Consider the following 24,344-nt stretch of genomic DNA (forward strand, 5'->3'; position numbering starts at 1 on the left):
ATTAATTTGTTTTTAAATTCTACAGCGATTCATAATTTTTGACTTTTCAATGACACGTTGACAGGGACAAATGTCAAATCTGACAACTCTAGGGAATTTTCGTGCTACATGTTGTGGTTTGCACTTGTTTTCGTCAATAATAATTTTGCAATAAATATTAACCCTATTTTATCACCAAAAGGGCGTATTTGCCTGTAAAATGACCGCCACAGAGCCAGAGAACGATCCTGAAAAAGATGAAAACAGCATCGATGCAGCGACTCAAGATGAAAAAAACACCCTAACCTCTTACATCCAAGAAGTTCAAGATAGATTCCACACAAAACAAGAACTGCGAACAGCAAATCAAAATGCCCCCAACACAAGACCGAGCGAGTCTCACTTCAGTAAACTTGACTCTAGTCTTAAAAAGAACACAGCTTTTGTTAAAAAAATTAAAAACTTTTCAGCCAACCAAGTTGAAGCATATTTGAAAGACATGGCAGGTTTGAATCTGTCCAAGTACATTTCGGAGATTGCTGCGGCTATTGTGGATGCTAAGCTGAAGATGACGGATGTAGCAGCTGCTATTAAAATGTGTAGTATCTTGCATCAAACATATGCGGATTTTTCTCAACATCTTTTTGAAAACTGGCAAAAGACGCTGTCTTTTAAGGTTGGAGAGAAAATACCGAACCCCAGCAAGCTAAGGGTGGATCTGCGATTTTATGCTGAGCTGGTGCAGGCCAGTTTATTTAATAATAAGCATGCATTTTCATTATTGGGGACTGTCATCACAACATTGGTTAATATGGACAAGGATGAGCATTATAACTGCTCAATTATTCTGAGTTTTTGCAAGCATTGTGGGGAAGACTATGCTGGTGAGTTTGCAACAACTTTACGTTTTTTTACTGCAATAGGAATTTGTTGTTTAAGATGCATATTGAATTATTTTTAAATATAAATCTGATACATTGAGGGTTTTAGGTTTGGTACCACGCAAAATGAGAGAACTTTCTGAGAAATACGAAACTCCCATTCCAAAAAGTACCTTTCTACCTCCAGAAAAGCAGCAAAATGTAAAAACCTTACTGAAGGACTATTACATGTCGCTCAGTAAACATCTAGTCAAAGATCACCAAGAAATCCAGAATTTTGAGAAACAGAACATGAGAATACTTCAAACAAAAGGCGAACTCAGCCAAGAACGAAAAGAAAAATTAGAGTCGCTTCAATCAACTTATGAAAAGCTCTTTATTTCTACCCAAAGCTTTGCTGAGATTTTAGATGAAGACTTGCCAACGCTGAAATGCCAAACGCCACTAAAAAGCGACGAGGTAGTACAATAATTTTATAATATGAGACCCAAAACTACTATTTTTCAGAGCATGATAGTGACAGGTGCAGGACCGGATTTAGACGAGGTCGCGTTGGCAAATATTGATAATGTTTGGTGCGATATTGAAACGCAACGATTTTATTGTGAGTTACCGGAGCTACAAGCTTTCCTTCCGACTTCATTCATTAATAAACAGTCGCCGCCACCAGCGGAATCAGTCACGGAGGAGGTTCTGGATTCTGAAATCCCCACAGAAGAACTTGAAGATGATGGTAATTCTACTTGATTTTAGTTAATTTTCAGCTCACAGTTGGCTTTTTCAGAACAGGTCGAGGAAACGCCTGTTCCTGCAGAAGACGAAACTGAAGACGTCGCCACTACCAACGCAAGCAATAAGATAGTTCTTGAAGCGTTTGTAAACAACCTTCCAAACTGTGTGAACCGCGAAATGATTGATAACGCCGCTATTGATTTCCTTGTTACTCTCAATAACAAGCACAATCGTAAGAAACTTGTCCGCGCTCTCTTTGGTGTGAATCGCACTCGTCTGGATTTGCTTCCATTTTACGCTCGTTTTGTCGCGATTCTTCGCCCTGCTTTACCAGAAGTCGGTAACGAGCTCTGTCAGATGTTACGCCAAGACTTCAAGTACCACGTACGAAAAAAAGATCAAATCAATATTGAGTCGAAGATAAAAGTAGTTCGATTTATTGGAGAACTCGTCAAGTTTAAATTGTATTCAAAAATTGAAGCGTTGTATTGTCTTAAGGTTTTACTGTACGACTTCTCACATCATCACATTGAAATGGCGTGTAATTTGTTGGAGGTGTGTGGGAGGTTCTTGTATTGTAGTCCCGATTCACATCAGAGGACGAGAGTTTATTTAGAGCAGATGATGAGGAAAAAAGCTGTAATGGCGTTAGATTCGAGATACGTAACGCAGATTGAAAACGCATATTATTATGTAAATCCACCTGACGTAACAATCACAAAGAAGGAGAGGCCTATTATGCACCAGTTTATCAGGAAACTACTTTTTCAAGATTTGCAGAAAAACAACACGGATAAGATTATGAGACTGATCAGAAAATTGGATTGGACTAATGAAGACATTTCAGCGTACTCTATAAAGTGCTTGAGTAGCGCGCACAACGTGAAATATTTCAATATAAGGTAATTTTTTCAACTAAATTAGTTGTTTTTTACGGTTTTTTTTTGGTATAGATGTCTTGCTAACCTTCTCGCGGGTTTGGTAACTTATCAAGAAGAGGTGGGAACGAGAGTGGTGGACAGCGTTCTAGAAGACATCCGTTTGGGCATGGAAGTAAACCTTGCCAAGTATAACCAAAGACGTGTAGCTCAAGTTAAATATCTAGGCGAGCTCTATAACTATCGCATGGTCGAAAGTGCCGATATTTTTAAGGTACTCTACTCGTTGATAACTTTCGGCGTATCGATGGATCCCAACGTACCTTCACCTTTGGACCCACCAAATCACCTCTTCAGAATAAGATTAGCATGTGTATTGCTTGAAACCTGTGGAACATATTTCAGCAGTGGAAGCAGTAAAAGACGATTGGACTACTATCTCGTCTTTTTACAATCGTACTATTGGTTTAAACGAGATTTATGGAAAGATGCCTTTCCACCGACTTTGGAGCACATTTTTAAAGATACTCTCACCAGTTTGAGACCGAAGATAAAGTTGTGTCAGAGCTTTGAAGAGACTCAAACTGAGTTGAACAACATCAGGGTTACTCTAGGCATAGGTAAAATATAAACAAGGAAAACAAGAAGTGAATCAATATTTTTCAGACAAAATCACGGGAGATTTGAATGAAAACAAGATCGATGAAGACGGCTTAGAAACCATCGCAGAGACCGACACTGAAGAACAAGACGAAGTCTCTGAAGGTGTTACAGCTCCGATCACTGACGACACTGCTACTGAAGACGAAACAGTGGACCACACGCAAGGTTCAGATGATGAAGGTACAAATCTTACGCGATTTCAATTTTTTGTTTAAAAGAATGTTTGCTTCAGGTGAGCAGGAAATCAGCGAAGCGGAACAAGAGCAAGTTTCGGAGTCCCTGGCAATTCCCAGTGGTCCTAGAAAATTAGAATGCCCGGAAGATGAAGACTTTCTTAATGCTCTGGACAAGATGGTGTCTGAAAACATTCAAGAACGAATGCGTGAGCCGGTCAAAGCGGGTAATGTGGACATATCGGTTCCAGTTGTGTTAAAATCAAACAAGAAAACGTACGACCAGCTGCAGGATTCTCCAGACGCTGAGCGTAACAAAATCGGATTTGTGTTAATGGTACGAAAAGGGAATAAACAGCAATACAAAAATTTCGAAGCTGATATTAATTCAGAACTTGCTCAAAACTTGAGAGACCAAGAGTTGGCTCAGAAAGCAGAGAAAGAACGAGTGAAGCGTTTAACATTGAATATTACCGAAAGGTTTGAAGAAGAGGATTATCAGGATATGATACAACAACAGAATCGACCAGTCACGCAGAATTTGAATCGTGAAAGGAAGAAGTATCAGCATCCGAAAGGGGCCCCGGACGCTGACTTGATTTTCGGCCCTAAAAGAGTTAGGTAAAGGATGAGTTTTAAGAAGAAATGGTTTTAAGCGATTAAGGGCTAAGAAGTTCAGGATGATTTTTTTCAGAAATAGATAAATGGAAGTCTTATTTTAGCTAGCAATCAGTGAATTCAGAGATGGAGAGCAAAGAAAATTAATTCATTTTAAGTATTTTCTTTTAGTTCATTCAAACTGTACGATTATCTGTTACCGATTTTGACTGTTGAAATAAAAAACTGAATTTTCTGTTGTTTTTATTACATTTAGAAACATACAAAACTTAGTGTAGAAGTTGAAAGTTAATCTGCATCTTCAAAGTCTTCATCTTCATTTCCATTTCTATGATTACTTTGGATGTCTACTGAATTATTTTGTAACCTCTGTGTGATCATATTAATGTCTGAAACATTCAAATTGAATGATGGAAGGGTTGTTAAGTTTGTAATCATACCAGCATCTCCAACTTGATCAGATTCTCCCTCTATGTACATTCCTTCTTCTGCATCTTCATATAAATTATCATCATCATCCTCATCTACATCTGCAGGATCAGGATTCAGTTCTTGGCACAATTTTATACTTTCATAAATGCTCTGTATGAAAGAAGCATCTTCAGGAACTAGAATTAACTCTGACAAATCAGGCTCTGATTCTGCATCACTGTCCCCTTCCTCCATATCTTGAGCTCTACTGTTGTTTCCTACAATTTTATTACTGCCACACCCATCAAAGTTTATTGCTAATAATACCAGTCAAATTAATATGAGGGTCAGTCAGTATATAAATACACTCTTTTTCATGCACATTGGGGTCTTTGGACACAGCATGAAGGGACACATTGTAGTATTCTAACGAGAAACCCACATCCCCGTCCTTTTGCCAACTGATAGTTCTAAAAACAACTGTAAAGAATGTGCTTATATTAAGATATTTAGGGCAAACTTTTCGCTGACGAAAAGAGTTCCTGTTCCAAGACTAGTTTTGTCCAAGATGATTGTAACATTTCGTTGTTCTAACCTAACCGGAGACTCCGGGTGTTTGAAAGTATTTATAACAACCATATGGATATATTTCACACTTTATGAACTTCTAAGCGGGTTTATTTCAAAAAATAAACAATCGCAACACTATTCCGGACACCTATAAAAACGTTGTCGAAATGACAGCACAGTTACTTTTGTTAAAATTAATTTTTTGTTGGCTATGCTGGTTTTGAATCAACCATTCACCGAGCAGAATTTACATTTTGATGTGATCAACCAATAACAGTAAAGCATTTTGTTTGCCTAAAGACGTCATTTGTCAGACATATGAATAAGGTTAAGTTTGTTTAGTGTTTACGTTTGAAAATACGAGCAGTGTTGTGAAAATGGAGCCGCAAAAAGTCACGTTTTACAACGAAATCTGCTTAATGATGTTCGGTTTCGGTGACAGTCACAAACCTAATCCCGAGACAGTGCGTTTGGTGGAGAGCATCGTTTTAAAACAGCTCCGAACGATAGTACAAGAAGCTCTCAAGTACTCCGATGGCAAAAACCTGAAAGGCAAAGAACTAGTGTTTCTTATGCGTCATAACAAATACAAAATGCGACGTTTTGTTCAGTTTTTGAAGAACCGACAATTGAAGGCACAGTTCCAAAACCTAAATTCTGGTGTTACTGAAATAGATCAAGATCCCAGGCCTAAAGGAGAACTGATGAAGTTTATTGAATTTATTGATGAAACCGGTGAATTTACTGATCTATCGGAAGTTGATGAGGTGAAACAAGCAAGATTATTGAGAGCTGATAGGATATCACAAGCTTTAGATGAAAAGAGGTATCTTGAGTTTTGTAAAGCGAGAACTGCTTCTTTTTGCAGCAGAGACATTACTGCGAGAAACTCTGAAAAACTGAAACTGTGGATTGATCCCAAGAAAGAAATTAATTTTAATCCAAACGCGATTTTAGTGTTGTCATATTTAGCATACCAAACAGTAGTGGAAATCACAGATTATGCTCTTCTAGTTAGAATGGAGGCTAAATGTGGAACTGATCCTTTGAACCATTTATATGGATCTTATTACACTTCAACGATGTTTAATGGAGCTAGTGGAACCACCAATTTGGATTATAGTAGAGTCTACAGTGGACAACCGCCAATTAGTGTTAACGAGATTAAAGAAGTAATGAGAAGAATCCATTGCCCACAAGCTGGGAAGTTGAATTTTGGAGGAAAACTACCAGAGACCCATTATTTGTTTGCCTTGTAATCATTTAAATTATTTTTTATAACGAATTCATGTTTTAAGTTTAAAAAAAATGTAAACCCATCGACTTATTATTTTGTTTTTAGTTATAATCGATATAGACTCTTTTTTTTAATTAAAACTGACTGAATTAAAAAAAAATATTTATTTATTTATTTATTTTTATTTTTTATTATCAAAAGAACAATGGTGGTAATATTACAACGCTATAGCAATTAAACGCCTGTGGTGTGTTCATAAAGTAAGACGTCAGAGGAATGTGATTAACACCCTGAGATTCGCCAGTGTTGTTCCGTTTATGAACGATTTCCGTGGTTACTTAAATGTTCGACAAATAGGTACATCACCTACATACAAAACGCAATTATCGCGAAAATTCATGACAAAAACTATACCAAACTTCTGATATCGACATTTCGCTTATTTTTTCGAGTAAACTTAAGTTATTATACATCAGTGTACGCAGAATTTTCCGCACATTCCAAACCTAGGATTTAAATTCAGATCCGGCAATAAATAACAGAGGTATGGCCGATCAAAGTTTCGGAAAGTTGATTTTCATTTTTCCTCATTTTTCGTAATTTTTAAAGTTAAATATCTCGGAAACTATTTGAGATATTGAGATGCGGTTTGCGCCATTCTTTTTCTCGGCTCATTTTACGTTAGAAAATGTTCTCAAAAGTCTAAAATTCGATAGTCAATTTTTCGCGAAAAAAAATTCCGACTCAAACGATGAAAATTTTTCAATTTTATTATTTTTGGCCATAGCTTGTAAACTATTTGTCCGATCAATCTCAAATTTAGCCACTAGATAAATTTCAAGCTCCTCTTTCGACTGATGTATAATTCAAAGCCATTAAACGTCGTTTTCATTTTGAAAACATTGATTGAAAATCACCATAAAATGACGTTTTCAAAACAGTTTTTGGTCAATGCCTCGTTTATTTATTAAGCAAACTCAACAAATTTTTGTCTCATTTTACGCAGAATGTCACGCTGAATCCAAAAACATGGGAATTTTCAATTTTCGTCAACAAATAACTGAGTTATGATCGTTTGAAATTTTGGGTTGTCGCCAGAGAGTCAAATTTTTGAAGGTTTGAAACAATTCGTGCTGGATATCTCGGAAACTATTTCAGATATTGAGATGCGGTTTACGCCATCGTTTTTCTCGCGATTTTTTACATAAGTAATAGTTTTTTGATTTTTTTACAGTCGAAGTTTGCAAATTTTCGCCAAAATTTATGACTAAAACTATGCCAAATTTTTGATATCGATATCTCGCTTATTTTTTAGAGTAAACTTAAGTTATTAATGTTATTATACATCAGTGTACGCAGAATTTTCCACAGGTTCCAAATCTGGGATTTAAATTCAGATTCGACAACAAATAACTGAGTTATGGCCGATCAAAATTTCGGAAAGTTGATTTTAATTTTTTCTTATTTTTTCTAATTTTTTAGATTGTTTGACTTGTTGGGAATTTTCATTTAGGTTTTACTTATTGATAGATTTTCTTTTAAATTTTTGTAACTTTGTATCTTTTTTGTCAAGAACTTTTTCACTATTGTATTTTTATTACTTTTATTTATTTAAAATAATTTAACATTATTAAACTTTTTGAACTTATTGTATCCGGATATGGACTTTACTAGAAATATGAAGGCGTTTACTCGAACTCGAAATTTGCTTTACTTCCGAAGAATTTTTGAAATCCTCGTGAAAAAGCTAAGAGTTTAGCCGCTTTATCGGTATCCGACCTTGGCAAATAAAATTATCTACAGTAGGATTTCCTGGTAGCCGACAGGTGGCACCACCTCTTTCCGTCATGGCATGCTATCTTTGCGCATCCGCCTCCTTTGGTAAAAGCTGTCAGTTCTGCGCGTGCCGTAGTAGCGGCGAGTTCTTGTCAGTGTTTGTTTGTTTCAAAATGGCGTTCAATGGCGATGGACCCCATACAAAAAGACAACGGACAGAAACCGACTCGGCTAACAACAGAGTAAGTTATTTTTATTTCAACTCGTGCGTCCCGACGCCAGTTTACATGATGTCACTGTTCAAAGCTTTTAGGTTAGGGTTGATGAAAACCACTTGGAGCCTGTCACTGAAGGAATGTGACAGTTTTCAGAGTTTTTTCGTCTAGAAGGATTATTGCTTAATTTGGTGTCTCCCGGTGAATGAACCTCAGGGTCTTTATGGTGGTAGAATCAAATTTTTGAACGGGGGTTTCTTATCTGGAATGAATTTGTCTGTTTTCGAAGCAACTTGATGAGAGTCGATTCTGTCAAGCAAGATACTTTTGTCAACACAAGTGTTTATTCCGATCTGTTTGCTGAAATTAATTACAGATAAATGTTTGAAGGGTTTTTACATTAATTTTCTTATTGGATTCTCGATCAGAACACGTTTTACATTCGAATAATTACTTGTGTCACTTGTCAATTATTAGTTGTTTTTCGGAAATCTGTTGGTTGTTGGGATGAATGAACAAGAGCCGGCCGATGACCCAAACAAGACTAACCAGATGCAGTTCATCCTAGGTCAATAATAACATTTTCATCTATATTAGATTTATCGGTTTCTAACCCAAAACAGATTACACTCTCGTGGTGTAAGAAACAATTCAAACGTGCTTGTGACTCAACTACAGATTTTTGGAGGGTCTCCAAATAGTTGTCAAATTTAAAATAAACAATACTTTATTATATTCGGAACATTTCCGTCTCGGAATTTAAACAGTGCTTCATCGTCACTTTGGCTTGATATTGTCATCTTCGGTCTTTTTCATCTGACGATTTCGGTCGTCTGGAAGGCAGAATGACAAAGTGAATTTATTATTCTTGAAATAGGCCAACAAAGCAGCTGTCGTTGTTATAAATAATTTGATCGGGACTCAACAATTTGTTGTGGTCTAGAGTTTCAGAAACAGACCCAGAACATGCCTGTAATGGCATGTTATGTATCAGGTTATGCTTACAGTTTCTTGTTACAGCTTTAATGTCTTTTCTTCTTATACTTTCGACCTTTAAGGTCGTTCGACGTCCACATGGTGACCCAATGTAGAATTATACTGGAATTTCCTTGGTTCTAAAATGGGTTTTACCATTTTGTGTTTTCTGGTTGAGAATTACTATCGATAGATTCTTTGTTTTCAGATATGTTCTGTATATTTACAACTACTACTTTTACACTAGATAGTGTCCATCAAATTATGCAGTTCTGATAAAACGTGCTTTGTAGTACCTACGTCATTTTGCTTTCTGATAAAAAGTTCGCACAACGAACATGTGTGATGATTGTCAAGTAATGTGTGGTTGTGTGAGCAAATTTGTAGTCATTTGGGCTTTATCTCTTTTTCTTTATTTTCGTTTATTCTCCAATTTCCACAGTACAAAATGTGTGACCATACGCTATAGCGACTTGCATTGCGTAAATGAATGTAAATTTAATTTGGTGGTGAAAGGTTTAGGACAAGCGAGTCATTTATTTTACAGAAGGAATTAGCTGCAAATTAGCACTATAGTTTTTTTACCTTGATCAGAAGCGCCACTTGCTTTGCTCGCAATAGACAAATCTCTTTCAACAGCGGAACTTGTTCTAGTTATTCCCCGGTAGATAAAAATGACTTGCTTCACTTGCTGTTGAATTATGTAATTCTAAAGTCAATGAAAATGCGATTCCTAATAATGTAATAATAATAAAGAAATGTTCGTGTATTGGAAGTTTGCATTTATTATCGATATATTATGTATGAACTACTAGCTGTGCCGCTTGTAGAAAGTTCCCAGAACTCTTGCCAGACGTGACCTTTGCAGAACCACAAAAAAAACAAAATTATCATTTTGAAAATTACCAAATTCTTTATTTTGTTGCAATTATTGTTTAATTACGTGCAGTTTCAACCATTTATAAACGTTCTTTTTTATTTTTTTCTCTTCGTTTATTCTTGTTACAGTTTTACCTGTTTTGTAATAAGAGAAAGTTGTTTTGTGTGTATTATGTCGACAATAATGTTCACTTGTCTCAATATAATCCCCATCAAAATTAATCTTTTTAACCTGTTATTGTAATCGGCGGTCACACCTACAGATCGTTCTTTCAATGTGTATCATTATGCTTAATTCGTGAAAGTGCTTAAAATGATGTATTTGTTTCCAATGTGGCTCATAATTTTATTTGAAGTTATTTCAGAAATTTAATTGCAGCTTTTATTTCAATAATTATAGTGTTATTGCAAACATCGTGAACTTACAACTTAGAGTTGCAGAATTATTAATAACATGAAATGACAGGTGTCCCTTTAATCTTTTCTGTTTTTTGAAGTGAAACTGGTTTAGTCGTTTGTAAATGTCATGAGGTGTTTTTTGCAAACTCGCATATTAGCAAAAACAAATGTTAATCCAATATTTTAAAATTGTTTTTAGAACTCTTGAAAATTTTAACTGCTTGTAAATTGTCAGTATAAATAAAGACAATGATTATTGACAGTTAACTAATCTATTACAGTTATTATTATTTTGGAACCAGTTGGTTGACATTTAGTTCCGTTGTACAAATTATAACTTTTGTTACGAACGTTAGTAATTAATTTACTATGGGTGTTGATTTGCAGAATGTAATTGGATATTAATTATTCATCATGTTTAAAATTTTCTACAAGCCGCGTGGTAAATTAAGCTACACCTAAAACACTTTCATTCAGTGTAAGCATAACCGGAAAATTAATTGGAAACAAATGAAACAAACTACTGTTAGGAATTACGTATTATGGCTTATGCAAATTGTAAAGTTTTGGATGTGAGAATTCTTGGTAGACAACAAGTTCTGCAAAAAGAAAAGAACTTTAAACTACTTGTTAGATGTTACAAATACCTCATTTCGTGACATTAATTGATATTCAAACTTCAACTGTTGTTATACTGGAAGAGAAAGTCGAAAATTGCAGGGTTTTCTAAGGATAGTTATAGTTTCAATTATGTTAATATGAAAGGATAAAAAAATTCCGAAATTGAGATACGAATATATATAGGTTATTAACTTATTAGACTTCAGTTGTGAAGAGAGCACCGTTATGCGGAAGTAGTTGAATGAAATTATTAAAATAGTCAATTTCTATTGTCTCTGTATCACTTAAAGGAAGACTGTTTTAAAGTACATATTACATATAATCTATTTTTCTGTCATCCTCGTCTTGTTGTTGGTATTTTCGTAGTATTTTTTAATGTATGGGAGACACCGCTAAGGGATAAAACATGCAAACTGCATTTCAACAAAAAAATTCTATTTAGTCGGTGCCAGAATTTTACATTTGCATAGTGTGTGGGATTAATTTCTTATCCAGCAAACAGTAAAAGTGGTTTACCATTACAGTTTTAATATTAGCCTAATTTTAGCGTATGATTACTACAATGCTTTAATGTTTCATTTTGTGTTTTGGAACAACTTTCATGTCGGCATTAAAATTTGAAATTTATTCGGAAGGGTATTGTACGTAACGAGTTTGGCATTGGTTTCATGATATGAAACTTGACAAGCGTGGTCCAACCGAGATTAGCTTGGATTTTGTCGACGTATTTACATTGAAATGCGCAAATAACTCAATTTGTAATGTTTATGTGTCGTCTTGCTATTTAGTTTAAATTTTTTATTTCAGGGACACACTGGAAACTACACCACAACAGAGGAACCAAGAAGAAAAAGACAAGATGAAAGCAAGCCAAATCACGTTTTGTTGTTTACTATTATTAACCCCATGTATCCCATCACAGTGGTGAGTAGTTTAATTAAAACTCGACAGATTGCTCGGTATTGTGAGAATAATTGATAATAATCATGTCTTCTTTCATCAGTCGAATTTTTAGAATGAAATCTGGGTCATAAAACACTTGTCTTTAATGTACTCAACAAACAGGCTTAAGTAGTCTTTGATCCAACTTTTGAGTCTTATCAGATATAAAAAAAAATCAGAATGATCGTGAAATTTACAAAAACGGCTTAATACGAATGTAGTGTTGATATTGAGGACCGGTACTTTTTGGTCGCGATGGTCAGTACGCATTCTGTTATTATAATCAAATCACGAATCATTTCTGATTAATAACAATAACTGACAACGGAAACACAAGAGTTTTTTAATAGCGACTAGAACTTGCATCACAACTGAACGAATTTATTGGTGCACGTATATCCTTTTTGTAACTTGAGAAGCTTGATACGTATTTGAGGTTTTATTTAGTTATGTTTAGTACACAAACCTGAGAGAAATACACATGAGCAAGATTGCAAAATAAATAAATGTCAGTGGAACAGATGAAAATTCTTAACCCATACGAGTTTGATGGCATGAAAATACGTGAACAAGAAACAATGATGAAGTCAACAATTGGCTAAAAATAAATTAACTTTAAAGTTACAAGAAGCGATAAATTTTAGTGGTTTTTAATCTTGGGACATTAAGTGACGAATGTTTCATAAATTTTAATAAGTGTACCCAATCACACGATATATCAGTTAATTGCCACTTTTACTTTTTAAGTTTTTATTTTGATGCATAAAATTGTTAGAAACATTTAACTGGAATTTAGTTACGAACAAAATTAAAATGATTTCTCTCATCCACTTATATGGCGACTATGCCATCGGTTCTACTGCAAAAAAGTTTTTTTTCTTTAGATTTCGTAGAAATTAATTGTTCTAAATCTACGGAATTGTAAATTAAAATCAAATATGTTATGGATTTTAGTTCCGTAAAAATCTTAGAAATTTTATTATTGGTTTATAATGTACCTTATCGGTTATGGCGACCACAAATATGTCAAACAAATCAAAACTAAATATTTTTTGTTATCAAAATCTCGGAAATCTGTACTTTACTTTGGTTTATCATCCATGAAGTGTTTTTTGTCGCGCGTTGCTAAAAGTGCTGATAATAAATTACTCAAAACATTTCAGTATGACATCATATTTTTATTGATAACAAACTACATATTGGGAATCCATAAATAACGTTCAACGTACCTATAGGTGTGGTTTTGTGTTGATAGAAGCTAGTAGTTATGTTATCTATTAAATTCAATCACTAGTTTTAGTTATAGATAAATTGTTGTCTAGATTTACTACCAATGTATCGAAATTGTGAGACTTTTATTACAGGTGTTGAAGTGTTTACTGAAACAGATTCGTTACAAATTTAAAACAGATTTTTTACGTCTACAGTCTGTGCGCGTCAGAGTCTATATTATTTTTAATTTTTCAGTCTCTGGGCTACCCCAAACGCCAATTTTCTGTGTCGGTGTCGTGAAATTTTGAGTAAATGGTTAAAATAAAAAAATAATTTGCAAAATTTAAAATATCAAAAATGGACGAAAGATTATTCAGATTTTTATTCTGCAGCATGTTGTTATGCTCAGTATGCATTTTTTATCATAGACACGATTTACCCAGTACATGATGTTGGCGATTAGATATTTGATTTGATATTTGGAATAATAGACGAGAATTTAAAAAATGCAATTTTATTTGTTGGAAATCGATCTTTGCGTCATTCTAAGCACATGTAAAAAATTCGTACTAACCATAATAGCACCTTGTATATTATGAAAACGACAAACCGTGGCACTCCGTTTGATAGAACTCTTGTAACTTTTCAGATTGGGCTCAAACTAGCGACATACACATTTATTTTTCCAGTTTCAAACGCTGAAATACAGATACATACCTGGCAGATGTAAAGCCTGAAAGCAAGTGTCTTTGAATTTTGTTTGAAAAATTTAGCACATTGTGTCATGTACATCTCCACTGTTTGGTATTTAATAACTCGATTTGTTGTTGTCACGTTTTCTCCGTTTGTACTAAAGTAAACTTCCCTGGAGATTTGAAAAACTATACTATAAAACTCTCGAAGAAATTTAGACCGTGAAGCACGAGATAAAATTTGCATGCCTCCTGTTTTGTGAGTTACATTATTTATGGTGTCGCTGTATAAAACCTCTACAAGAACGTTGGAGGATCATAAAAGAAAAGGGAAATTGATGCCGAGTTATAGTTACGAAGGAAGGGAGGTTTTCGATATATAATTTTGTTTGACAGTTTGTTAAATAACTGGTTGTGTAATAGATAAATTATCATATCTGCGTAATTTACACGTTTATCTGACATATAAATTAACTTTAAACTTTCCAAATTCGAGCATAGGGGAGGAAATTAAAGCTGATGAGTCGAACGAAAACGATTTAAATTCGAATTTTACTGCCAATGATGAGCAACAAAATTTATTTTTGTGTTGTGTGTTACATTTAATTATATCCTGTTATTATAATTATTGAACCTGATGTTTATTTATTTCGTCGATTCAATTTTCGTTTCGGAAAATTTCATGTTAACAAACAGTGAAGTCAATTCCATTTCCTACGTAAACAATTTGACTGCTTATATTGTTTTTAGTACAGCTGTTGTTGTGATTCATGTTAGATTTATTTTCTTTACTCATTCAACACCTTTTTTATCCCAACACTTTATAATCTGATCTTACTCGTACAATGTATGCAATTAAAAAATCAGTTACATCCACGCACTAGTTCAGATGAAACTTCATCATTACGTTGTTTCATTTATTAACCCAGCCTTGTTTAGATTGGATAATTTTGACTCAAACATCAATTAGTTCGTACCCTTGATAAAACCATCAATAAATGATGAAATCTTGCCAGTAAATTCAGGCCGTCGTTTTATTAATGTTCCACCAAATTGAAATGAAAATAGAAAGATGAACGGTCAAGTTAAACGGTTGTTTGTTGTATTGATTTTGAAACCGACAAACTTTTTAATTTACTGGTAAAATATAAAACACCGGAACTGATACTGGAAATCTTTCATATCCTGCGCGTTGTTTGGGGGAAGTTTTCAAGAAATAAAGAAGAAGGGAAGCGGAATGAAATATTGGAGATCCATTCCTTGCAATATTTATAGCGAATTGCGCCTGCAACCTTAACATTATGATGAGAAACGTCTTGCGTGGCGAAGATGGCACTGAACTACGCGAACGTGATTAAGTTGATTAAAATCGAAACAGATGTTTTGTGATTTTCATCTCGTTTGAATGGTGAATTTTTATTACTTACAAATAAATTAGGACACTTAACGTTTTCGTCTAGATTTCAACTAAATAAAAAGGAGTTCTTTTCAAGATTTTGTTTCAAAACAAAATATTTTCATAATTGAATTATCACGAAACAAATCTTTTTACAATATTATCAAATAATCAAATCAAATCAAAATTAGTTTATCTTATCGATGGCGTTACAGTAGCAAAACACTCAGTTATAATTAAAATTGACCTCGTCATGTTTTATCAAAAATAGACTGCATTTTGAGCTTCAGAATTATTGCAATTTTTTTCGCTCTGACACTTGTGTGCAGGGCTCTTACACACTGAGGATATGTTTAGAGTTATGTGTCATGTTCGTTACGTATTTCCGTGTAACTCTCCTTGTCCTTACACACCTGTTCGTTACCGTCGTTTCAAGTCTCAAGTGCACCTGACGTCGAATTCATAATTCACTAAAATGCCTCCTCAAATCTCCAAGCGGAGTGATTTTACCGCTCATTGTGACGTTAATTTGAAAGCAAAAGTACATAGTAATGTCTACTCTCGTATATTTAGGATAAATTTATTTTTATCTTTGTCATTCTTCATGTTTATGGCCAGTTTGAAAATTTTGCACCTTGCATCTAATTAATGTGATAAATCCAAAATTTCTACCAAAATTTTGAGGTGGTATCCCAGCTAAAATTGGAAATATTTACACTTTTTTTTTCTTATTTTTTTAATCAGATATTTTAATGTCAGAAATACGGCTCGAAATCTATGAATATAAATTTACTTGTTGCTAAGTTAATTATTCAGTTAAATTTGTAATTTCACGTCAAAAACATTGCGTGAACATGTCTAAATTTGCATAGCGTTTTTAGGTTTACATTAAATTTTTATGAACCGCCTTTTCAGAAAGGTATTTTATTATTTACAGAGATATGAAATGTTTTATGAATACTACCAGCACCTTATAAAGAATATTTTTTTTTTGTCATACGCTGTTGAAACGTTTTTTTATTTTGTTTTCTACTTTGTATACGTGACTGAATATTCTTGTGACCGGTTATTGTTTATGCAGATTTGAAATTCCCGTCAGTATCGATTTATTTTGAGAAGTTAATAGGTGATTTATAATTTACTGATTTATTAGTCTGCGCCGGTGTTGTCTCCTGTCACCAGTGCTAAATCTGTAATATCTGTAGTATCTGTAACTAGGAAATAATTGATAATAAAAATTGACGCATGTCATGCAACAAACATGCATATAAAATCACGACAAATCATTTACACGAGTATTTATTTGAACAAATTATTTTGATTATTATCATTGAACGTTTGGAATTTGACAGTAGAAGTCGTAAATACCTTACTATATTTTTTATCATCCTGTGGTTATAATTTACCACTGGTTTTCCCAAACTTTTTGACAGATCACAAACAACATTGAAATTATCGTAAGGAACAAAAAATACGACCGACAAAAGTTGTTGATTTTCCAATAAATTCTCCGATCGTGTTCGGTTGCAATTACTCGTTATTTTTGAAAACTTTATGTAAATAGGGTCAGGTATGTCATGCACAGTTTATCATTGTCCAAAATGTCAATTATGAATGATGACGAGTGCAAACGTCGGTCAAAAATTCGCGAGTAACACGTCCCAAAATTAAATTTAACTGGAACACGAGTTTTTGGACCTTGACAAATATTTCGTAAAAGGTCTTCTGATGTAGGTCATTTTTATAATTATGTGGGTGGTTTGCTTATTTGATGTGACGCTGGAGATGTATTCATCATACCGAATTAATGTCTATGCAAATTGGGGTAATCCCCTAACATTTCTAATTTTCTCTTGATGCCAAATAGGGTGACAAACTAATGTGTGATTTTGTATAAGCGATATCTGAAGACATCGTAACTTATCGTAGCAACAAAAGGGAGTCATTCCAGGGGTATTGCACTTGTGTTTAATGACCGGTAAATCGAATAGAAACAGCAGAAAAGTACTTAATGCTTTTAACCCAATTTTTCCAGACCATTCTTTGCTGCGTAAAATTTGTTAGATCATTAAAGAACCATGTATGAAACTTATGTATCATTAGGTATATAGTTTAAGTTTCTTACAATTTAAGTTTTTGTTTGCTCTAATGATTGTGTAACAATACAAAATCGATAAGAGCATAAAAAAAAGAAAATTTAATTGGAATATGTATATGGGCACTTGAACTCTGTAGATAAGCGTATAATCGATTGAAGTATTGATAATTAAATTATTCTTATTGAGAAATAATTGACGTTTCTCTTAGAGATATTTTTGTCAAATTTTTCAATACTGTTATAAGCCATTTTTATTACGAATGCATCATGTTTTAATAACGTTTTATCGCCTTTTAAAATACGCAACTTTGTTAACAGCAACAGCTGTATCTGATAAAAAATGATAAATACAGATTCCATTAGGGCTCCGATTTAAGTTTTTTACAGACTTATAAACGCCATCAACACAGACGACGTGTCTGAAATATGTTTGTTTTTTATCAAGAGTTAAAAGAATCATAATTTTGTAAGCAACAACTGTTGCCAAAAAATTCAAAGTCATCCGGAAAATTCTAACGTGAGGCTCAGTTTTATTTATTGTTTCAGATTAGCAACATAAAATTAAATGTTTTGTAAGAAAAGTTATTTTTTGGTGAAATGGACGTTTTGTGCAAAGTCGGATTGCATCTGCATTGTCAACATGCGAGCGAAAGTGTTTTTTTATCATTTTTACAAATACCTTATTGAACTTGGATCATTTCGGTCTTTTTGTGTGTACAATAAAAATTTGTTTATTTATAGTTAGTACGTTGATACTCGAATAGTTTAATGGTGATGTGTTTTTTTTTTCAGGATGTGCTCCACACAATCTGCCAGGCCAGTGGTCAAGTTCTTAGAATCGTCATTTTCAAAAAAAACGGAGTACAAGCGATGGTTGAATATCCTTTTTATAGTGTCACTAGGAAATAATTTTTTAAATTGTAGCTGTTGGCTATAGGAAAATTTGCCCTCATTTCCTCTACGGAATAACTAATTTGATTTTTTTCCTTGCACCAATTAGCCTTAGAAAGCGTTGTTGACTTTCCTTAACTTTCCACACATTCGATAGCGTAGAATCAGCCGTTAGAGCAAAAGAAACGCTAAATGGAGCTGATATTTATTCGGGATGTTGCACACTGAAGATAGATTTCGCCAAGGTAAGCCTATTTTAATTTTTTGTCGCTATTTTCCACAAGTGGAGTTGTGCATATTACGTTAGTAACGCACCCTCATGTTGTCACAGCTCGAATTCTCGACGCTGGGGGTAATCACTTCACATAATTGGTTATTAAAATATTTGCCTTGGCAAACTTTGTTAATTCTAATGTGTTTGGCCAAATTTACCGTTTAATTTCGTTAATTTTTAGATTGATGGCATCTTCGATTTTGGATCGTAAATTCAAAATGCCGTCTGCCGGTGAATCGGGGGTGTTTTCCAATTTTCCAAAATTACATGAAGAATTCTTGTACGGTTTATTAAGCGTGAAGTTGGCTTGTTAATATTGATGGAAGTTGCTTAATATAAACTGAGAAATTTCAATTTAAACAAAATTCAGATTGGAATTGGTTGATGACTTGTTTATCACCTTTCCGAAGGTTTCTTCTTTCTGATTGCGTTGTTTTTGTTTTTATTTTAGCAACTGGTGCTTATGAAAACCTATTAACACAATTATTTTTAATCCTCCATAATCATTATAAAGCTATTTGGAGATACAATGATTACTCATAAAACTGCATTGTTAATTAAGTTTAAGTGTAAAACAAATAAAGACGCCATAACTAATTTCAGCGGAAATCTTAATGTTTATTTTAAAATTGACAAAGGTTTTATTACATTTTGTATGTATTTTGTAATTGCGTTTCCGTATCGATTATGTAGCTATAAGAAAATGTGACAGAATACGTGGGATATAATAACATTGTAAAGTTGTTGCGCAGCGTTAGATGTTGCTTTGTTTCATCTCTACCTAATTTCACGGCTGACGTTGTTAATTAAATTATTTTCGGTTGTTTTTGACAAAATTAAATTTTACTTTCCGGAATTGGTTGTTTAGGTACCTATTAATATTTAATTCAACATATGTGAAAACTAAATTTAATATTTCGATTAAACTGATTATTTCAATAATGTTATTGTTTGTTATTTTAACCTAAATTTAATAATGTCCCAACCTATCCAATATTATTTCTATATTAATTTCAAATTAACTGTACAGCTAATTACATCTTTTTAATATAAAGAATTCGCATTGCTAGCCGAAAACTAATTATAATAAAAAGATATCGCTGTGAATGCTGATTCAGGGGCTCAAACTTTTCATATTGTATTGCGGAAAATTTAGCTCTAAAGCTCCTGTCAGGTATTTATTTCACTTCTCTTATTAAAAAACGTCGTAGCTAATTTCAAATATCGCCAGGAGAATATTTTAAAAATAACTTGTGCCACAAAGGAAACTTTGAAAGAATGATTAAACTCGGAGTATAGCAATCGCTTTGCAGTCGCGGAGATAAAAAAAGTTGGCGAGATTGTAATATTGCACACTCTGACGAGAATTTTTTGACAGCTTTGCTTTTTCAACATTAATTTGTTATATGGTTTGAAAACATTACCTGATGCTTAAAAACAAAAAACGCTCTTACTTAGCCGCAGGTTGTTTGGTCTATGCTTTAAATCTAAATAAAAATATTGCTTCTTTTGTTTTGAAGCTGTTGCAAAAAATAGCGTAAAATAATTAACCATTTCCGAGCCACAAGCTGGCTTAGAAAGTGCCGCTATCGGCTGCTGATAATAAATAGACTAGATTTTAACGATCTATTAGAGAGGGAACATAATGCTATGGTCTTATACATTTAATGTGGCAGTAAGAGTCAACAGAATTTATCGGTGGCGTTACAGCATTGATGTTTCCCATTTTCTTAAAAAGTCATTGGTAACTAAAATAGACGAGACACCGCGAGATTTATTTCATAGGGGAACCGCCATCCGTGCTGGAACCGAATGGATTTGCTTAGGATGTTACAGAAATTGAGAAATAAGAAATTCATGATGCTTTGTTTCCGTTTTCGCCGAAATCGTAATGCCAAAGGATCTCGTAAGCTTGCGGCAGTCCGAAACGAATTATATCCATACGAAATTAGATGAAGTCGGCCTTATGTAGATTTGATGAAAGGATTTGGAAATGACAATGTCAACATGTCGTTCCCCACGACGAGGCTGGATTTGGGGGACTTACACAATAATAAGCTGTCGCTTTCAAACATTCCAATTTTGCGAACACAGTTACTTGCATCGCTAACGAGTCTCAATCAGTAACTCGAACTTATTAATCGATAGACTATCGATGTTAAGTTTAATTCAATTCCGACGTTAAATTTAGCGCCAAGGTTTAACCTTCCACTTGAATTTAATTGTCTCGAACCAAATTCGTTCGAACGAAAATTTAAATCTTTTTTTGGGACTCGAGTGAAATGTTCAGAGTGCAACGCTCTGCATCAACAGATTGCTGAGGTGGGAAAGCTTGTTTGCGTTTTATTCGGACACATAAAATATCATTCTATTCATTTATGCAAATTTAAACCAATCTATTTTATGGATAAAACTGAAATACTTGTTTTCAAAACGTAATTTATGGTGAATGATAACGTCTAAACGTAATTTGACGTTTTACTGGAGTTTCAATGTTCCAAATTTAACGAGTTAAGGGCCATTGCATACATACTATGCTAATTAACCTAATTTCGAAGATCGATAGAGCTTCACTCTGTCGAGAGAATCGAAGGGTTCGTTCACATTTAGGTGGTGTTGCGAAATGTTTTATCTAGTTTTGCAGGACAATTTTCTTTTTCCTGTTGGCAACTTCTCGGTGAAATTATCCTTTTGAAAGACATGCAATCTACTGAAATTACTGCTTAATGTAAAATGCTTTGGGTTATCTAAATTTGTATTCAGAGGGATCGTTGGTTAGTATGTACTTCTCGGGAACTGTAATACAAGAGATTAACTCATTTTCCACGGTCTTATGTAAGGAATATCTTCTAGTTGGTTTGGTTAGACATTTCAAGGTGTGAAGTGAGGTGAATCTCTAATTTTAGAGCACAATGCATGTGAAGCTGGTATTTTCAAAAATTACAAATAAATAAACACGATCCCGAATAAATAAATATTACGGCCGACGATCCAAGTTTTTCCGCAGGTTTGTGTTGTTAAAAGCGTTTCGGAAATGTTTATATTCGTCGTTTTAAATTAAATGACAGTCTATGTGGGTCATTGGGAACTTGAAGTTATTTTTAAATCTCCATAAATCGATGTATTGTGCATATAGTTCTGTGTTCATCGCTGTCGGAACGGCGATGTAATTTTCATTTCATTGTTGGAAGATTCGGCTTCATTAGCGCTAATCATGAGTGATTTATTGGATCACAACATGAAAGAGTGTTCGTGTTGGTTTCCAACAGGATTAAAATCCTATTCAGTGGTGCTTTTTCTATCGTCGCCGGCCTACTTGGCTCTTTCGAGAACAAACATAAAAACCTTTCGTTGACGTATTTATCAAAGAACCTGTTCGTCGGAGGCTTGTAGGAGAGAATTTATTATCGGTTTTTGTCAAACTGGCCCGCCCCACATCGAAAAATCATGTCAAAAGTGTATTATATTCGCCTTTCTATTAATCATAAGACTGCTTAAAATAGCGCTCTAGTTTTCACTTAGTTTGCCAAGCTTTTTTTCGCGGAAGCCCACCGTTCGTTTAGGTCTTGCTATTCGTCTTGTATTGTTTGGTCAAGTTGAAATAGCAAGGTCAAGGTCGGTTGCTAACAAAAATTATGGTGGTTGTGCTAACAGGTCTTTGACCAGGTGGGCGTGAGTGACGGACCGTATACTAATCGCTTAATTTGCCATCCTGCGTTCTATTCCTTTTTTGGTATTCATCCTCGGTCGATACCGGCACGTGCTTGGAAAAATTAAAACACGTGAGCGCACGGACATCTTCGCCGAGATGGAACAACATAAACGACATAGAGAAACATTAATAGTCGGCGTAAACGGGCGTCTTGCCAGGAATTCTGTATTTTGATTAGATCATGAAAATAAACACATGTTTGCATGTTCAATGGATACCGTGAAATGGACAAATTACTAGAGTTCAACTTGAATCTCTGCACTGCTTTACGACTTGTTTTCTTGATTAGAGAGGCGCCGGAAATCAAATTGGTTTTTAAGCGGTTCATTGTTTTTTCTGTTCTAATTGGTGAGTAATACGGTTGACATTTATGAAGTGCTGATGCAGATATTATTGTGTCGCGTGGACGCATTGTCCCGCGACAATAGCGCAGCTTTTAATTGCCAATTTGAACCTACACTGTGCCGTTTTTTGTAATTTTGTGTATTAAAATGTCACATTGTATGTTACAATTTTATAATAGAAATATTTTAATTCCAGTTCAATGGACCAAAAAGTCTAATGCTGTTCAAGATAAGCACGATCATTCCAAGTCTACCAAAAAAATAAGTTATACCTATTCGTTGCCATGTCTATAAAATCACAATTCATGATCCCGCACCTCGCAGTCAGATGATACGGTTGCCGTGTACAAACTTTTATGTCCTGAATCGAATTAAACTGCATCAGATTCGGTACTTACTCTTTTTTTTGGCTTTTATTGATTGTGAGTTACGTAATTTTCCAGTAAAAGACCAAGCTGGAATTTGAACAGTTGATGAGCATTCTGAAATGATTAATGTCCAGAAACACGGAGAGCAGTGCTCTGGTTTGAAAGAAAAACGGAAAGATCCACAGATAAAGAAGTTTAAACGAACTAGGAAGGAGCCGCCAATTCCCAGCGGACTAAAGTTCGGGGTGAAATGGCATATTTAGTCTTAAACTTGTCCAGTAGACAAGCTTTTTGCTTATAAAAGTTCATGACCGTGTTCGATAAGCGAGGATAGAAGTAATCTTTTTTCGTTTTACTTGGGTAGATTTTCATTACTTGTGTGTGAAATGATCACCAGAGGATAGACGTGCGGAGGTAATTATTGATTTTGTTTTAAATCCGGGAAAGTAAACGTGATAAAATTTCCAAAGAAAGAGGCTAAACACTTATTAAATTGTAGTGGGTGTATTTTATTACTGAAACAAGGTAACGAATGCTTGATTTATCATAGGGTCTGGTGATTTGTTAGTTTATTTTGCGGTTTTATTTTGGGCAAACGAATGAAATTTTAATGCAGTGTCTTCCGCACGCTGGTTACAAAAAGTGTCGTTTGCTGTAAACGGTACATTAATTTTTATTACGAGTGTCATCTTTTAAGAGAAATTTTTATAGCACTGGAGGTTAAAATGCTTTTTTTATACCGAGTGTTTTTTCAGAATTAGAATTAATTGTGATTAACTGTTTCCACATTGTTTTGTGATCATTAAATAAATGCAAGAACCGTCTTTATATGCATTCATGCCAAGAACAAGCACATCATTCAGTTGGAATAAATAAATGGTGGTCATTTAGAGTAAGTTGCTGCGATTTAAATTTGCTTTGTTTGTTCAGAACTTTGTGCTAGTTTCAAACCTAAAAAATATGCAAATGAAATTTTTCGTTGCCAACTGTTAATGTCTTCGATTTTTTTGTTTTATGTGGTTTAGTGGTGATTACATTTAGGGTATATCCACTAAAAATGTTCTTGAACGAATTTGAATTTTTGTCTAAATTTATTTGCTGTAAATGTGCTGCCGCAGTATTAATTAGAGAAAGGTAAACAGTCTAAATACATTATATTTAAATGAGCATAGAAATATAAATTGCATGAAACTTTTATCTACTGTGCAAATATGTGAATACAATAAAATGTCATTTGCTGATTGTTTTTTTTTAGTTTTGTTTTAAAACAAAAATTTCTACTTATAAAGTATACATGTCATCATATCGTGGAAACTCATATTAATGTTTACCTTTAGAATACCTAGACAGGCGTTAGTTTAATTTTTAAATTTAACGATTTCAAGTTCATCTGATTGAACCACATTTA

General features: G+C 34.1%; 4 protein-coding genes across 4 annotated transcripts in view; 3 read left to right on the forward strand and 1 right to left on the reverse strand.

Annotated features, from left to right (window-relative positions):
* The first annotated feature begins 63 nt into the window (after window positions 1-63).
* Window positions 64-4,159, forward strand: Upf2 (UPF2 regulator of nonsense mediated mRNA decay). Its single transcript, XM_088031597.1, has 7 exons — window positions 64-863; window positions 970-1,319; window positions 1,368-1,593; window positions 1,645-2,494; window positions 2,546-3,090; window positions 3,137-3,313; window positions 3,366-4,159. The coding sequence occupies exons 1-7, from the start codon at window positions 200-202 to the stop codon at window positions 3,929-3,931; spliced, it is 3,378 nt and encodes a 1,125-aa protein (XP_087887723.1). The 5' UTR covers window positions 64-199; the 3' UTR covers window positions 3,932-4,159.
* icln (chloride nucleotide-sensitive channel icln) lies at window positions 4,155-5,108 on the reverse strand. Its single transcript, XM_088031601.1, has 4 exons — window positions 4,856-5,108; window positions 4,663-4,805; window positions 4,365-4,613; window positions 4,155-4,313 (listed from the first exon to the last, which is right to left on the reverse strand). Exons 1-4 carry the CDS (start codon window positions 4,972-4,974, stop codon window positions 4,213-4,215), a joined length of 612 nt encoding a protein of 203 aa, XP_087887727.1. The 5' UTR covers window positions 4,975-5,108; the 3' UTR covers window positions 4,155-4,212.
* Window positions 5,109-5,159: 51 nt separating this feature from the next.
* Window positions 5,160-6,312, forward strand: Spt3 (Transcription initiation protein Spt3). The gene has a single exon (XM_088031599.1). The coding sequence runs from the start codon at window positions 5,283-5,285 to the stop codon at window positions 6,162-6,164; it is 882 nt and encodes a 293-aa protein (XP_087887725.1). The 5' UTR covers window positions 5,160-5,282; the 3' UTR covers window positions 6,165-6,312.
* Window positions 6,313-8,021: 1,709 nt separating this feature from the next.
* Window positions 8,022-24,344, forward strand: part of sm (heterogeneous nuclear ribonucleoprotein L) — a 69,785-nt gene continuing 53,462 nt past the window's right edge. Inside the window, exons 1-4 of the mRNA XM_088050936.1 lie at window positions 8,022-8,160; window positions 11,815-11,931; window positions 18,140-18,225; window positions 18,387-18,483. Coding sequence (XP_087907062.1) covers window positions 8,092-8,160; window positions 11,815-11,931; window positions 18,140-18,225; window positions 18,387-18,483 — 369 coding nt within the window. The 5' untranslated portion in view covers window positions 8,022-8,091. The remainder of the gene's footprint in view (window positions 8,161-11,814; window positions 11,932-18,139; window positions 18,226-18,386; window positions 18,484-24,344) is intronic.

This window comes from Gnatocerus cornutus, chromosome 2 (assembly GCF_029298725.1).
Source record: "Gnatocerus cornutus isolate USDA-ARS CGAHR chromosome 2, icGnaCorn1.1, whole genome shotgun sequence".
In the NCBI taxonomy this organism is placed as follows: domain Eukaryota; kingdom Metazoa; phylum Arthropoda; class Insecta; order Coleoptera; family Tenebrionidae; genus Gnatocerus; species Gnatocerus cornutus.

Bases quoted from the DNA above. Each gene is read 5' to 3' on its own strand.
- Upf2 (XM_088031597.1), top strand. From the start codon at position 200: ATGACCGCCACAGAGCCAGAGAACGATCCTGAAAAAGATGAAAACAGC. The intron at 1,320-1,367 runs GTAGTACAATAA...ACTATTTTTCAG, and splicing joins CGCCACTAAAAAGCGACGAG to AGCATGATAGTGACAGGTGC. The intron at 2,495-2,545 runs GTAATTTTTTCA...TTTTTGGTATAG, and splicing joins GTGAAATATTTCAATATAAG to ATGTCTTGCTAACCTTCTCG.
- icln (XM_088031601.1), bottom strand. From the start codon at position 4,974: ATGGTTGTTATAAATACTTTCAAACACCCGGAGTCTCCGGTTAGGTTA. The intron at 4,614-4,662 runs GTATTATTAGCA...ATAAAATTGTAG, and splicing joins CCCTCATATTAATTTGACTG to GAAACAACAGTAGAGCTCAA. The intron at 4,314-4,364 runs GTATGATTACAA...TGAATGTTTCAG, and splicing joins TGATCAAGTTGGAGATGCTG to ACATTAATATGATCACACAG.
- Spt3 (XM_088031599.1), top strand. From the start codon at position 5,283: ATGGAGCCGCAAAAAGTCACGTTTTACAACGAAATCTGCTTAATGATG.